Source organism: Sphaeramia orbicularis, chromosome 6 (assembly GCF_902148855.1).
Source record: "Sphaeramia orbicularis chromosome 6, fSphaOr1.1, whole genome shotgun sequence".
In the NCBI taxonomy this organism is placed as follows: Eukaryota; Metazoa; Chordata; class Actinopteri; order Kurtiformes; family Apogonidae; genus Sphaeramia; species Sphaeramia orbicularis.
Genome location: NC_043962.1, coordinates 8809757 through 8825483, shown reverse-complemented (window position 1 = coordinate 8825483; position 15727 = coordinate 8809757). Strand labels below are relative to the sequence as shown.

Sequence of the window (15727 nt, the reverse complement as noted above, 5' to 3'; positions counted from 1 at the left end):
TCTAAAATATTTAATAGTTAACATAAATATAATCCTATGAAAATTGAAAATAAGATTTGCAATAGTAAACATAATTGAAATAATTACATTATTAATTAAGATTCTAATTACAAACCCTAATCTTAACCCGTGTCACTTGTTTCTGTGATGTTTTTCCTCCCTTTCGCCATCTTTACATCCTCGGGATGTCATACATAGTGTTATGAATGTGGGATGGGTTTCATGGAGCCAGATGTAGTCACATCTCCTACTTCCAAATCCTGCTTATTAAATACATAAAGAATCTTATTTGGACTGAGGTTTGTACACTAATAAATAACAGAACATCATATTTGGCAAAAGCATCTCTCATTCTACACAGAACAAAAAGTAACCCAGCCCAGCCATACCCTGTGTGACAGTCATTGGCCCGTGCATCGCCTTTGACTCTCCATCCCAAACCATTTAATCTGCTGGCTTCTGTTGGGGAGAGTCATCCAGATAGATTTCCCCAAACCTAACCCTAACCCTCTAACCCTAATCCTAACCCTAATCCTCAACCATCCTTCTGTGACCTTCCTATCTCAAAATGTTTTCAAACCCCCCACCCTGAGGTGGTTTTTATCTCCTATTCCTAACCTTAAACTGTACATAGCTAATGAAAGAAAAGAGACAGAAAACATATTCTGTAAACAGGTGTCAAATGAAATAGGACATAGTTAATCAAAACACATCTAAATATATATTTTTTTAATTTACATTTGCGTCTTTACATTACTTTTATTTATTGGATTCATATCGTATTGGTTTATTTTCATTATAGGTATAGGAAGGTTTTACTTTATAATTGTATTATTATTTTTAATTCTTTTTTGTGTAACTTTATATCCTTTGTATTTCATATATATATTTTATATATTTTGTTATGCGCTGTTAGTATTTTAGTATTTATATTATTTGTATTATTTTATTTGATTCATTTTTCTGAATTAACGCCTTGTGGTGACGTCACCTCGCAGCCGCGTTCCCTGGTAAGGGGCGTGGCTTGCCGACGCATTGCGGCTCCCTCCCCGTGCGGTGCACAGCCAGAGGGAGAGGGCGTGCGTGTGAACATATGTGAATGTGCGTGCGCTCGGTGCCGCGCCTCACCTATGCGCGCGGCAGTTTGCGCCAGGGCTCGAGCCGGAGCGGTAGCATCCGGGCCGAAGTGCACACCGATGTCCCGGGTTAAACCCACTGTTTAGTTCAGTGTTCGGGTTGAGATGACGGCACCGGGGCCGAGCTGAGCCGAGCCGAGCCGAGCCGAGCCGAGCCGGAGCCCCGTCTTCTGCGCACTCCTCTCACGCAGCTCCGCCGACACCGATAAATCCGCTTTTCTCTCATTTTTCATCCGTTTGTGCGGAAGGAGCCATGACGACGGGTCAGGACGAGAGCACGGTCCGCGTGGCGCTCAGGTGAGTCCGAACCTGTGCCTACATTCGCGGCTGCGGTCATGGTTCACCCCGGTACCGGTAACCACCCGGTGCCACCTGTCAGCCAGGGCGGAGGGCCGGGGGAACAGCTGGAGCATCGTCAACTGTTGTTTAGAGACTGGGGGTGGGGGGGCGGGGGTTAGGGTCTAGGCCCTCCGGTCATTCCGTGTTTTTTATACCCGACCCGGGCCTGCAGGTCTGCACAACCTGATCCACATCCAGCCGCACAGGTGCATCCGCAGCATGTGGATGTGTCTGCGCACTGAGGCAGGAGGAGGAAGAGGAGGATGATGGTGAGGATGAGGATGAGGTCATCTACTGTGAGACAGGTTCCTCCAGACAGACAGACAGATAATCAATGAGAAGAGCTTCACTGGTTTTACAGTACAAGACCATGGGGCGTTCACTGTCAGTCTGCCCTGGCAGGTCCAGAATGGGCCGTGGGGCGTTCACTGTCAGTCTACACACTTCCGTTAGGTCTTTGTCATCAGCTGGTCCTTATTTTCAGCCTCATGGGTAAAAAATGCCTCGTCATTGTTTGACCAGCTCCTTCCGCCAGTTTGGGTGATGAAGATAGTTTACAGATATTTTATGGGTTTATTATCACGGATATCATGATTCAAACAGAACTGTTACATGTTTTCACTAATGTTTCGGTTAAAAATCCAAATATGTTCAGGTTTCAGCTTCTCAGATGTGGAAAGTTTTGCTTTTTCTTTGTTGTATCTAACAAAGGGGCAGCACAGACACAGAGACTAACAATATTAAATGGATGAGTGGTAAAATTTAACATAAAGTGATGTTTGATGGGGTAGTTTTTTGGATTATTATCAACTCGTCTCCTTTTTTCTGCTCTTGTTTGATGTTTGCAGCTGCAGGGTCGAATCTGTTTCAGTGAGTTGTGTTAAAGGTTGTGGAGATTTTTAGGTCATAATCTACTAGTCTCCTCTTCTCCTGCATGTTTCATTTGAAATCCAAATCGATGACAGAATATTATTGAACAGATGTGTTTTCCTTCAGATGTTCCTCATATTCAGCCTCCTCATTGTGTGTGAGCAGCTCTTTACATTTCCATTTTTTTCTTGTTTTTTTTCAGGAAAAACCTCAAGTTTCAGTTCCTTTTAAATGTGAGGATGAGATATTTGTGAGGTGATGAGGGACGTTTTCTGCTGATTTTTGTCATGTTTCGATACATGAAAACCATTGGTTAATGGTAAAAACTATAGCAGGTTTTTAAAGGTTTATGTTCAGTGACATTTTGTGGCCTCATTGACTGTCTTTTTTCTAAGTTATTGACCTCTTCATCTAGCTTGAGTTGCTCAACATTTTCTCTTGCCTTGACTAAATCATGTTCTATTTGACGGGCTACTCTTGTAGATTAGTTGGAAAATGAAATGTCAGTTCTTCTTTTTTTAATCCAGCAGTAACAAAGTTGCAGCGTGTCAGTTTTTTGTGGTTATATCCTTCACCTGACGTTGCTTGTTTTGCAGTGTGCTGTGATTCTGCTGAAACTACATTTTGTAGTTTGAGCGTTGTGCAGCTGTGGACCAAACTGAAAATCAGTCGAGACCAGAGTAAGAAAATGTGGAGAAGGACGGAACTGAGCGTCCTATGGCGTTTGATTCATGTGAAACTGCAGAATTAGACGAGACAGTCACATCCTGACGCACTGATACGTATGTGGACGATGAAAGTGCCCTGTTAAGAACAGGACTTTAATTAGACGGTTCTGTTTATGTCACTGCACCACAAACTACAACCTACAACAGACTCCAGTCATCTCACCCTAACCCTAACCATATCCCTCTTCCTAACCCTAACCATATCTCTGTTCCTAACACTAACCATATCCTTGTTCCTAACCATAACCATATCCCTGGTCCTGACGCTAACCATATCCCTGTTCCTAACCATAACCATATCCCTGGTCTTAACCATATCCCTGTTCCTAACCATAACCATATCCCTGTTCCTAACCATATCCCTCTTCCTAACCCTAACCATATCTCTGTTCCTAACCCTAACCATATCTCTGTTCCTAACACTAACCATATCCTTGTTCCTAACCATAACCATATCCCTGGTCCTGACGCTAACCATATCCCTGTTCCTAACCATAACCATATCCCTGGTCTTAACCATATCCCTGTTCCTAACCGTAACCATATCCCTGTTCCTAACCCTAACCATATCCCTCTTCCTAACCCTAACCATATCTCTGTTCCTAACCCTAACCATATCTCTGTTCCTAACCATAACCATATCCCTGGTCTTAACCATATCCCTGTTCCTAACCGTAACCATATCCCTGTTCCTAACCCTAACCATATCCCTGTTCCTAACCCTAACCATATCTCTGTTCCTAACCATAACCATATCCCTGGTCTTAACCATATCCCTGTTCCTAACCTTAACCATATCCCTCTTCTAACCCTAACCATATCTCTGTTCCTAACCCTAACCATATCTCTGTTCCTAACACTAACCATATCCTTGTTCCTAACCATAACCATATCCCTGTTCCTAACCCTAACCATATCCCTGGTCTTAACCATATTCCTGTTCCTAACCGTAACCATATCCCTGTTCCTAACCCTAACCATATCCCTGTTCCTGACGCTAACCATATCCCTGGTCCTGACATTAACCATATTGCTGTTCCTAACCCTAATCGTAACCCTGACCTGTAAACGCATTTTTAGGATTAGGGGTTCCAATTTTCCTGCACAAAATAATTGGAAAATTCTTGTTTTTTTATCATTCATAGACAAAATGAAACTGCTAGAATTATAAAAGAAATAGAAAAAAGTGTGCACATTGTAGGAAAATTGTAGAAAAAAGTTCTTAAGTCACTAAGAACACAGTGATACCTCAACATGAAATCCATTTGTTGCTCTGGAGGTGGAGTAAATCTATTCTTTCTGCTCATGTTTGGAGGAAATGTTAGGGAACATGTTTCCAGTAAACACACAGGTAGAAAAACTGCTCAGGGTTAGGATTTATTGTTGTAAAATGTATAAAACTCTTGTGTGTTTGCTTTAAACTACCACTGTTTAAGGAGGATCTCTGTGATTGTGTGAATTCCTGTATTTACGCCTGGGCCTCACTGAGCTGTGTCCAGGCTTAGGCTTAACCCTCTCGGTCATTAAGTAATAGTAGATTTGTGCTGTAATTGCTTAGCTCATTTTAACCAGCTTGTCCTCCTACAGTTAACACTGCTCGTACAGCGGCAGGGTTAGGGTTAGGGTTAGATCCGGGGCTTAGACATTTAGCCACTTATACCAGTCGCTGCATGCCTCTGCGTCATTACATTAAAGTATGGCTGAAACCAAATCCTTAAGAGGGTTAGGGACCCATTTGAATTTCATTATTATTATGCCCTTCAGCTGAGAGTCAAAAGCAAGTCCACACAGAGGAGCAGGAGAAGAGGGCATACCCACAATCCTCTGCTTCATTGGAAATGTTTGATTGTGTGAATGATAAGTTAATGAGATTGGCAGAAGCAGAATCAGAAGCTCAGATAAAATAGTTCCAGAAGAAGTAAATAGAAGCCAAGCCACTCCCTCTGCTTTGATCCACACTCTGTCTGTCAGCACATTGAACATGACTGAAAGCTGATTTACAGCTAATGCATTAATTGTCTCTTGCAGCAGGTTCTGCAGGTCCTCAGCCCTTCCCTCAGAGTAAAGACCTGCAGCGCTGTGCAAATACACAGACTAAAGTACAGTTTGTGTTCAGTCTACGGCCTTCAGGAAGGTTGGGGTTACTATAGGTAACAAGGACTAAAAGTCACCCATAAATGGAAAAAGAACATTTTTAACTCAAGTGGAAATTAAAGGGCAGGTGTTATGGTTGATGAGCATTAAATTAATTATGAACTAATACTAATACTATCAGTCCACATCAGTAACTATACTATCCAACTAATCCAACTATACAGTAACTACTAGTGGAATAATGGAATATTCTGGTGACATCCAAGACAAGCAGAGGTTTTAAAAGTGAAGTAAACATCCACCTCAGACCTCTACCACAGCGTCACTGACAGACCTGCTGCCGAGCTGAGGATAGGGTCTAATAAAAAAAATAAATTAATTAATAATAATAATAATAATAATAATAATAATAATAATAATAATAATACTGCACACACTGATTTAACATCTGACATAAAAACTTCAAAATAACATTTAACATTTAAAACCAGATGACTGTTGAACTAAGCCATATCTCACTAAATGCATCCAGATCTCACCACTAAACTAACAATAATTTATCAATAGATCTCAAATTTAAGTTACATTTTTGGGATCTCAGTAATTCGAGTTTAGAAGCCGAATATTATCCATCGACATGTTTTTACCAGTATTTTGTAAAATGTCCAGATTAATCGTTCTGTCACTAATGAATATCAACATGGCCCAAAGCACCACACTGACCCTTACCCCAACCAACACTGAATGTAATAAAACTATCATCAAACAGAAAAACATCCTTTCAGGGTTCGTTGTTTTGTCCTCCTCCACCTCAGCCAGACATCGGATAAACCACTGGTACATGTACAAGTACACAAGTACCTTCCACAGCCCGAAAGTGAACACACACTATAGATGAAAGTTCATGTTGAATATCATGTTTTTGTGTTCCTTTTGTGGAGTGCCTCTGAAATAAGCTCCCCTCTTAAACCGATTAACCCCACCCCACCCCCCAACCCCCCGGCCCTTAAAGGAGCCCTGTTTCAGACACTGTGGCTTTAACTGTACCCTGGAACGTCTGCTCACGGAGATAAACTCACAACTTTTTCCATTCCATTTCCACGTGGGGCTGTTTGTTTTCTGAGTTCCCATTGTGACGTAAACTTGCATGTCAAGAGCTCACAGAATTAACGGTCACACCCTATGAGGTCTGCGGCTGCACATGCACGGCGAGACTTGTCAACAGTCTCCACAAACTATTTAGTCAGTTGCTAGTATTAAAAACATGGAACTGTGTACAGTGTAGGTGTACGATTGTGGTATTGGTGTTGGCTTATGTTTGCTGTGTTGGCGTACGGTGGCAGTGTTGACATTTGTGTACGATAGCGGTATTGGTGTTTGTGTACACTAGCGGTGTTGGTGTTGGCATACGGTAGCAACGTTGGCTTATGGTTGCAGTGTTGGGGTATAGTAGTGGTGTTTTGCTGTATTAATGAGTTGTTACTGTATGTAACAGTGCTAACAAGCTAGCATGTTAACATTCTGACACATGCTCACAGATGCTGTTTATATATGAGCACTTACATTACATATAGGCCCAATCCTAATTCACCCCTTGGCCCTCCCCTTTACCCCTACCCCTTGGCCCTTGCACTTGGCACTACCCCTTGAAACAGAGTTGCAAGCGTTAGGGGTTGGAACGTTCCCCTATGAAATGGGACAACCCTTCCAGACCTGTTACATCATCAGCAGTCATCGATGCCGCTATAAACAAATGCGACAACTTTGTTTCTGACAGAATTCCCCATGCCTTCAGCAGCTGTAACTGTCTCTGTTGCTTTGGGCATCTTTTTACAGCTATTAACCACAAACCACAGAAATGTGGTCTGTAACACATTAAAACAACATTAAATGGACGATCAAATGATTAAGTTGGTTATGAAGAAACTACTTTCATCACACTGCTGCACTTTTTTGCTGTATTTACCTCCATCTTGCCTATGATTTGAACAGATTTGTAGGAGATTTCTCATACCCCTCTGTTTGTAGTGTGGTCCTGAAAAATCTCAGTTTCGAGGCCCAAACAGCCCTCCCCCTTAGCCCTACTCCTCCAACTCATTGAGAATCGGGACACCCCTACCCTTTCACATGAACATGCAAAATGGAGGGGTAGGGGTTAGAGTTGCACAATATATCATTTGTGCATCATCATCATGATGTACATGTACGTAATAGTCACATCGCAGGTCCTGCAATGTAGGAGGCAAATGAACTCAACGTGTTTTCATCTAATTTCAGGGGTACCTGACACACACTGCACGCAGCGATCCACCAATCGCAATCGTTCATAATCAGTTTGGAGTGAGTCGCTGGTAACGATATTGAAAAATGATCTACAAACAAGAGAAAATCACAGTAAATGAAGACTTGCGGCCAAAAAGAAAAGCAACGTCAGTTATCTGGAATTATGTCACCTACAAGACGGATGATACTGAAACACATGTTCAGTGTCGACAGTGCCTTGCACCTGTTGCCACAACAGGAAACACAACTAATTAGTTTGACTATTTACGTTGGCACCACACAGCTTTTATATACTCTGGAGTATTTTTTCATATCGCAGTACATATCATAGGGTTAAAAAACTTGCATTGTCAGTTTTTTTCCAATACTGTGCAGCCCTAGTAGGGGTAGGTGGGAGGGCCAAGGGGTGAATTGGGATTCAGCCCTAGAGTTTAAAATTAATCTATTAAATATCTTTTTAAGCCAAGTCCAACATTTTTTTTGTTGTAGCTTACATATGAGGATTTCATGAAATTCTTGGTTTTGGACTGAAGTTTGCAGAAGTGCATGTAGTGTAATCATCATTTTCATCAGGTAAAACAAACAGCAAAAGGTCACAATAACCAGTGGAATAAAGACACTAGAAACTTCCACAGCCGGCCCAACTCAACCACCTTGATTCAGCCGTTTCATATGTTCAGGATGGCCTGTTTTCTTCTGGTTGAAGTCATCAGGGCTGAGGAGTCCAAGTGTTAGCCACGGTGTTAAAGTGCGAGTCAAAGTATCCAGACAGAAGCTATGAATAACACCTTGTTTCCCTGCGGCGTTGCTTCGTTGGAGTGTGTGTTCGAGCTTTGAATAGACTCTGGTCTTTACAGAGAAACTGACTGGACATCACGTTGTTTTTATGGCTTGTTGAGTTGAACTGGTTTTACAGACTGAAGTCAGAGCTTCATGACTATAGGCTAACACTGATTAATGATGTTTGCTTTCATTAGATTTGTCATTTTGTAAGCAGGCGTAAGTGGAGGGCTGGAAAATGTCTTCTTATTATTGTTCCATTTCTGGCAGAATGGGCACAGACGTGTGTGCAAGACTGAAGTTGGACTCATTGAAACATTAGTTAAGGGTTAAACTGACAAGGAAAACAAAATGAGGCCTGAAGAAGTGAAATAAAACCGTGTTATTCCAGTTTTTAGGAGCATCCTGCACATTTAGAACAGGTCTCAGGTTGGGCTTTTATGTTGACATGTAATGCTCCGCCTCCTGTTCATGGTCTGTTAAAGATTGTGCCACAGGGTTTCAACAGCTTTTTGAATATGAGTAAATATAGAATATGTGAATGATAAAGTAGAAGCTGAACACCAGCCACTAGCTCAAAACTGACGGTGCATTCAGTGCAATTTTCAATTCCATTAGCCACTTAAATGGATAATTAGGATCACTGTTTTTAACACAATAACAAACTAAATACCTAATGCATGTTAGTGTAACCTGTTTTACTTGGAGATCTGAGTGATAAAATGACAATTATTATCAAAAGAATTTTCATTGTTGCTGTAATCATGATATTGATAATTATTAGTGTTAAGGGTTTCACTTTATTTACACTTTGAGTTAAATTACTTGGTACATATTTTAATGTGTCGTTTTACATCAGTATTACCACGTGGAGCAAATATTTTATAATTATAATAGGTTTTATTGTTGTACCTCTAGAATTTTGTGAGGTGTTTGTAATGTTCTGACCATATAGATAAATAAAACCCGAAATAATAACTTTTTATATCGTTTTCATGAATGAATAAGAGCTGAGTGCTTTCAAATTACCCAAAATAAAGAGAATAAGAATTTTATTACAGAATCAGATAATACGTGTGTTTCTTGATATATTTTGTGTCTTTTAATGTTGTTTTTGTCTTGTTTTATCATTTTTGTTTTGCTTAATCTTTTCTAATTTCAAACCACAACAAGTGGTGCCAGGCACAACAAACCCCGCCCCTCACACATATTGCACCCATTATAAGTAAATGGGAAGATTTTTAAAAATCATAAAAAATTTGAACTTTGACCTACCTTTCCCAAAATGTAAAGACATCTATTCTGGGTCACTGACAATCTATAAACCCTATTTAGTATGAATTGAACCAATAGTTTTGCTAAAATGTTAACACACAAACAAAGAAACAGTCTGAACCAAAAACAATACCCCTTGCCTCCCCTTTCAGGGGCGGGGTCAATAATTTTAACATGGAGCCAAAAATCAGCCTCAAACTGTAAGAAATAATAATGTGATAGTCTACATGAGGTTCCAGAGCAGGTGCACATGCACCTCTAGCATATATTTGCATCAGTTATCAGCTATTTAGGTTATCCTGTTGTCATGGTGATGAACTGTCCAGAACCACTGAACCTCTGATCTGTTTCCAGAGTTTCTCCTCTTCTTTTCATCTTTCTTTCTAAAGGCCTTTCCATTCCTCGGCAACGCTAAGCATAGCCTACACTTAAACTGAACCTGATCCAGAAATAGTGTCCCGACCGACCTCAGTTATCTATATCACAGCTCCGAGGAGTCAGCACATTTCTACAACCCCCCACGTCCTCCTCCTCCTCCTCATCTTCTCTTCCTGTTATGTTCACCAACAGGCCGCTCATGTAAAATAAATTGGATGTAATTATAGTGTAGCTTGTATATTCACCACACCCATGCAAATATGTTGTTGGCTCTGCCTCGGCTTTGTCTTCTCCAGTTTTCACTTCACTCTCATCTGTCCACTTCAGGTTTAGGCTAAAAGCGTCTGAGCTTTAACCCTAACCCTCCTCCTCAAATAGGATGTGGACGTAACTTAACATCCAACATCACATTAATAGGACTCTGATGGTCACAAATAGTCGTGTTTGCATAGAGAGTTGGCACCTTGTTATTTATGTCGGAGGCTGCACTTAACAGTCTGTCTGCTGTCTTAAACGTGATATCTGAGTTTATTTCTGGACCACACATCTAAAAATGTCCTCTATATGTCCAAAAGTATGTGTCCTCCCTGTTTTTCTCTTTGACACGCAGCTGCTTTCTTGTGGTTTGGCCGTGTCCGTCTGACTATAATGACAACACAGTGTTTCCAGTTCAGTTCCAACAGTTTGAACCCGTCGTCCTGTTTCAGCTTCAGTTATCAACCTGCTTCCACCATCCCCCACCCTAACCCCACAGAACCCACAGGACCCACAGAACCCTGAGCTCAGCCCTGTCCGGGACCTGGTGGCCCAGTTGGAATGTGACTGATCTCCTACGTTCTGTGTCTGAATGGGAATGATGATCCCAAAGCTTTTACTGATTCTCTTCCTGCTTCGTGGAACAAAGCCATGGTATTCCTGGAATTTCAGTCCGTGTTGCATAGAAAAATATTTCCGCATATTGTTTCCAGGAAACTCTGATGAAATGTGATCACTGTTTCTCACAGATCATGGTTTTGGTTGATGATTGGTTGTATGAATCGAAAGAGACAATGTCAGCTTTATCATTTAACTCTGTCAAGATACTTTATTGATCCTGGAGTTAAATGCATAACTCATTGGATTCTATAAATACTACCTATGGAGATTGTGGGTGCAGTAGATAGATGAGTTTATTTGAGATAAATATACCATGTATAGTAGTGAATATTTTCCCTCCAGCATCAGATCACAGTAGAGTTATGGTTCCACCCTGCTCATTCTGGATTTTTTGCTCACTGCAGGAGATTAAATAGTATTAAATGAGAAGCTTTGCAGCAGAACGACTGGGGATTTAAGCAGATGTTTGAATCACGTGTTGAAGGTATCCCACTGCCATGGAAATGCAGTCGCAGCATAAGGACAGTTTCACTCATCACCAAATGAAGACTGGGTTAAAAACGATGTGACTGAATTTATTACCTCAGTCTAGATCTATCCTCTCTTAATGCTTAAATGCTTGTTCCTGAAGATCCTAAAAGGTCTTCAAATGTGTTGAATTTATTGATCTTGAGCTGGTTGGTATTAGAATATCTTAAAAACAATTTCTCAAAGATGCTCAGACATGGGAAGTTGGATATTATGACAGTTTTAAGGGACAATGTTGCAATAAAATGCACTAGAAATAGAATGAGAAATAGACCAGAATGGTATTAAACACCAAAAAGATAAAATAATATAATCTACAACTCACAAATATAACATAAAATAAGCACAAATATAATATAGTGACTTGTACCAAAGCAGTTTATGTTATTATAAACATGGCTCAATCCCCCTGTCGCCTCGATTCCCCCCCCCGTCCCCTTGATCCACCCGTCTCCTCAATCCGCCTGTCCCCTTGATCACCCCATTGTTAGGACCCCCCCCCCGTCCCCTTGATCCTCCTGTCCCCTCGATTCCCCACCATCCCCCCGATCCCCCCGTCCCCTCGATCTTCCCGTCGCCTCGATCTTCCTGTCCCCTCGATCCCCCCATCCCCTCGATCCTCCCTGCCTCCTTGATCCCCCCTGTCCCCTCGATCCACCTGTTGCAAAGATCCCCTGTCCCCTCGATTCTCCCATTGCCTTGATCCTCACATCCCCTTGATCCACCTGTCACATCACAGTCATCATAATAATAGAACTTATACTGCAACAACTGTTATGATCAAAGTCTGGTAGAGTTTCATACTGTCTTCCACATACAATTATTGGAGATAATTAATTTATCAAGACAGGGGTAGTGGTTTGAGGAAGGCTACAGGAAGTAACTGAAACTAGTAAAGCAGGTAAACGAACAATTACCCCTGTCTTGATAAATGAATTATCTACAATAACTGTTATGATCAAATCCATATTTGTAGCTACACAAAGGTTTTATTGACACAAATGTGTGTTTGGTGCTGGTTTATGCTGCTTTCTTATTGGTCAGTGGACAGATGTTTGTCTTGGCAGCCATTGCACTATGAGACATTTATCCTTAATTTCTTTGGTCACGATAACAGGCGTTTTGTCTCAGTTCAGTGTAGGACCTACAATTCTGAACCACAACTGAAAATACTGCTTCATTTTGTCATTTTTAAATCTGGGACTTTCCAGAGAAAGCCTTTGGTTACAGACTTGACCTGAGACTCTTCAGTCCTCTGGTGTTTAGTCGGCATCAGCTGCTGATTTTAGGGTTTGCAGACTTTACATTTGTTATATGAATACATCAGCAGACTTATATTAGAGAGTTTGTTGTATCAGGTGACTCGTATTTAGTGTTTCCACAAAAGGAGCAGTGCTGAGTGTCCACAAATACACATCTCGAACCAGGTTAGAAAAAGAAAGATGCTGAAAGAGGAGAGTAACATGATAATTAGAAGTCTGGTCTGTTTTTGTGTGTTACAGGTTTAGACATGTTAAATCATGTTCAGCGTCATTATTTTAGTTCAGTGTGAAAAGAAATGGCAGAGATTTAGTTTCAACACTACATTTATACGCTCGATTATAAACAAGGATAGGGATGATGTAAAAACTGATGTGTCAGAAAAGGCTTTGGGGGTAGGATGCACTGATGCTGGTTTTATTCTGGACTTAAAATGTGGAACTACTGTTCACTTTACCAAGGAGATTCATTCCATGATTTTTCTAGATATTTTATATAATGAAAACTACTATTGAATGTTGAACATAAACTGTTAATTAAAAGTGGGCGTGGTCTCTTTAACGTTGGGTGTTGGTCTTCATCGTCATGTTTTTTTGGGGAAGACATCAAACTTGATTTTATTCAGTAAATAAAGCGCTGAAAGGCCGAGCTGTCAATCACACCTGCTGGGCCTTTGTGGCCCAACTCACTGGTGTCTCTAGTGGACATGAGAGGAACTGCAGACTCTGGTTTGACATTGAAGTTCTGTTTTTGGTAAATCTTGTCTTCAGCTGCTTCATCCCTTGAATAATAATGTGAACATTATGATTATGAGGTTAGGGTTAGTTTCTGTTCCTTCATATCATTACCTCCACCAAGGAGGTTATGTTTTTGTCAGCGTTGGTTTGTCTGTCTGTCTGTCTGTCTGTCTGTATGCAAAATAACTAAAAAAGTTATGAACGGATTTGGATGAAAATTTCAGGAAATGTTGATACTGGCACAAGGAACAAATGATTAAATTTTGGTGGTGATTGGGGGTGGGGGGGGCTACTGATCTGCTTTGGCGGAGGTCTGCGCTCTCTGAGTGCTTCTAGTTCATGTCTCGTTTAATGTCCCGGTGCAGAGGAGGTAATTCTTCATGGATCCTCGGCCACTGATTCAACACAGCTGCCACAGATGACAACCACCCCCCCCCCCCCCCCCCCCCCCTTACCCTGATAATGATGGGGTGGTGTGCTCCCTGACCTTTGACCTACAGGAAGCATTGTGCCACGGGGTTTGCTTTGGAACAGCAGTGGGATTAGAGGGATCTCCATACGCTTCCATAGGTTTATTGGGGGAGGGGGGGCTGCAGTAGCAAGAGGCAATGAAGCCATTTATGTGTTTGTTGCTACTGCAACCATAATGCGGCAGCGAGGAGCTCCACCTCACACAATGCACGTCGCAAATTTCCAAAAATGCCCAATTGACCTACTGGCTCTGTTTGTAAACAAATGGATTTTTTATGGTGGAGTACACTTCAAAATTGTTCACTGTGAGGGATAAGATTCAGGTGAGTAATGACAGAAGGACTTACGGATTCATAGTCTCTGACTTGGGTTTTACAGATTTAATGAAAAATTGGTGACAAAAGTCATACACAGCTTTAATGATAAATAATAACTTAATAAATGGATGGTACTTAATAATAAATAACAACTTAAATAGATGGAACTTAATAATCAATAATAACTGCTGTATTTCACCACCTCCTCCATCGTCTCCACATCCCTCCATCCACTGGGACTCATATGCTGCCAGGATCAGATTATCACTTTAATTCTTTGCTTCCTCTGCGGTTACCGTGGCAACCCCATCCCGGATGTCACAAGGATAGAGGATGAGGAAACAGCAGAGATGGATGAGTCTGGTCTTTGTCTGAATGAATGTACATGAAAATGCTTCTTTTAGTGGCTGTTGATGCTAAAAACATACCTTTTCTTTCTTTAATAAGGCTGCTTTTAAAACTACTGAACTTAAATGTGAACATTTTTTTTCTTTATTAATAAAATTCAGAACTGAACAAAGGATTCAGTGGCTGAGGAAGGAAAATGAATCAGATTTTTGCTTTTTTAATGATATAGGCCTATTTTGAAATTGAGATGGCATATCATCTGTTTATTCTCAAAATAGCTGGTTTGTGTGTTGTAATATTTTGACATATTTCTCTGGTCATTGTTTAATAGCATTCCTTTACATTTTTATTTTTTGGCAAATATTGAATGTCCCTGCAAACAGACTTGGACAATAAAATAATAAGGTGATTTTTAAAAAAATACTGTGATACTTACCACAGTAAGATAAGATAAGATATGCCTTTATTAGTCCTACAGGGGGAAATTTCAGGTTTACAGCAGCAATGTACAAGCACACAAGAGCAAAGAAGTGCAAAATCAAGATAAACACAATCATGAAAGTTATATGCACTATTTACATCTGTGCACATGATTATGCCACAGGTTTATTGCATTGTTTATTGTATGGTTATTGCACAGAATTTTTGAAGCAGTTGTTATTGTGGAGCCTGACAGCTGCAGGACGGAAAGGCCTTCGATACCTCTCCTTCACACACTTGGGGTGTCTCATCCTGTCACTGATGGAGCTCCTTAGTGCAGTGAGTGTGTGTTGGAGGGGGTGGGAGTCTTCGTCAATAATGGAGGAGAATTTGGCTGTCAACCTCCTCTTCCCCACCTCCTCCACCTGTTCCAGAGGAGATCCCAGGACAGAGCTGGCCTTCTTTATCAGTTTGTCCAGTCTCTTCCTGTCAGCTGCTGTGATGCTGCTCCCCCAACAGACCACACCGTAAAAAATGGCAGAGGCCACAACAGAGTCATAGAAGGTCTTCAGGAGTGCCCCAGTACCCTAAAGGACCTCAGCCTCCTGAGTAGATAGAGTCTGCTCTGACCTTTTTTGTATTGTATGGTTTTTTTTGGTTTTGTTTTTGTTTTTTTTCCCATTATCCTCGCTTTATCTGGGGCCGGGTCGCGGAGGTAACAGTCTAAGCAGAGATGCCCAGACTTCCCTCTCCCCAGACATGGGGGGAGAGACACGGGGGGACCCCGAGGCGTTCCCAGGCCAAATGAGAGACATAGTCTCTCCAGCGTGTCCTAGGTCTTCCCCGAGGTCTCCTCCCGGCGGGACATGCCCGGAACACCTCCCCAG

At 41.3% G+C, this 15727-nt stretch overlaps 1 protein-coding gene across 2 annotated transcripts in view; it reads left to right on the top strand.

Moving 5' to 3' along the window:
* The first annotated feature begins 1076 nt into the window (after positions 1-1076).
* The window catches only part of LOC115421424 (kinesin-like protein KIF21A), a 58206-nt gene continuing 43555 nt past the window's right edge, over positions 1077-15727 (top strand). The window contains exon 1 of one of the 2 annotated variants that reach the window (XM_030137313.1): positions 1077-1433. In XM_030137313.1, coding sequence (XP_029993173.1) covers positions 1390-1433 — 44 coding nt within the window. In that variant the 5' untranslated portion in view covers positions 1077-1389. The remainder of the gene's footprint in view (positions 1434-15727) is intronic. The other variant, XM_030137314.1, reaches the window with a different exon arrangement.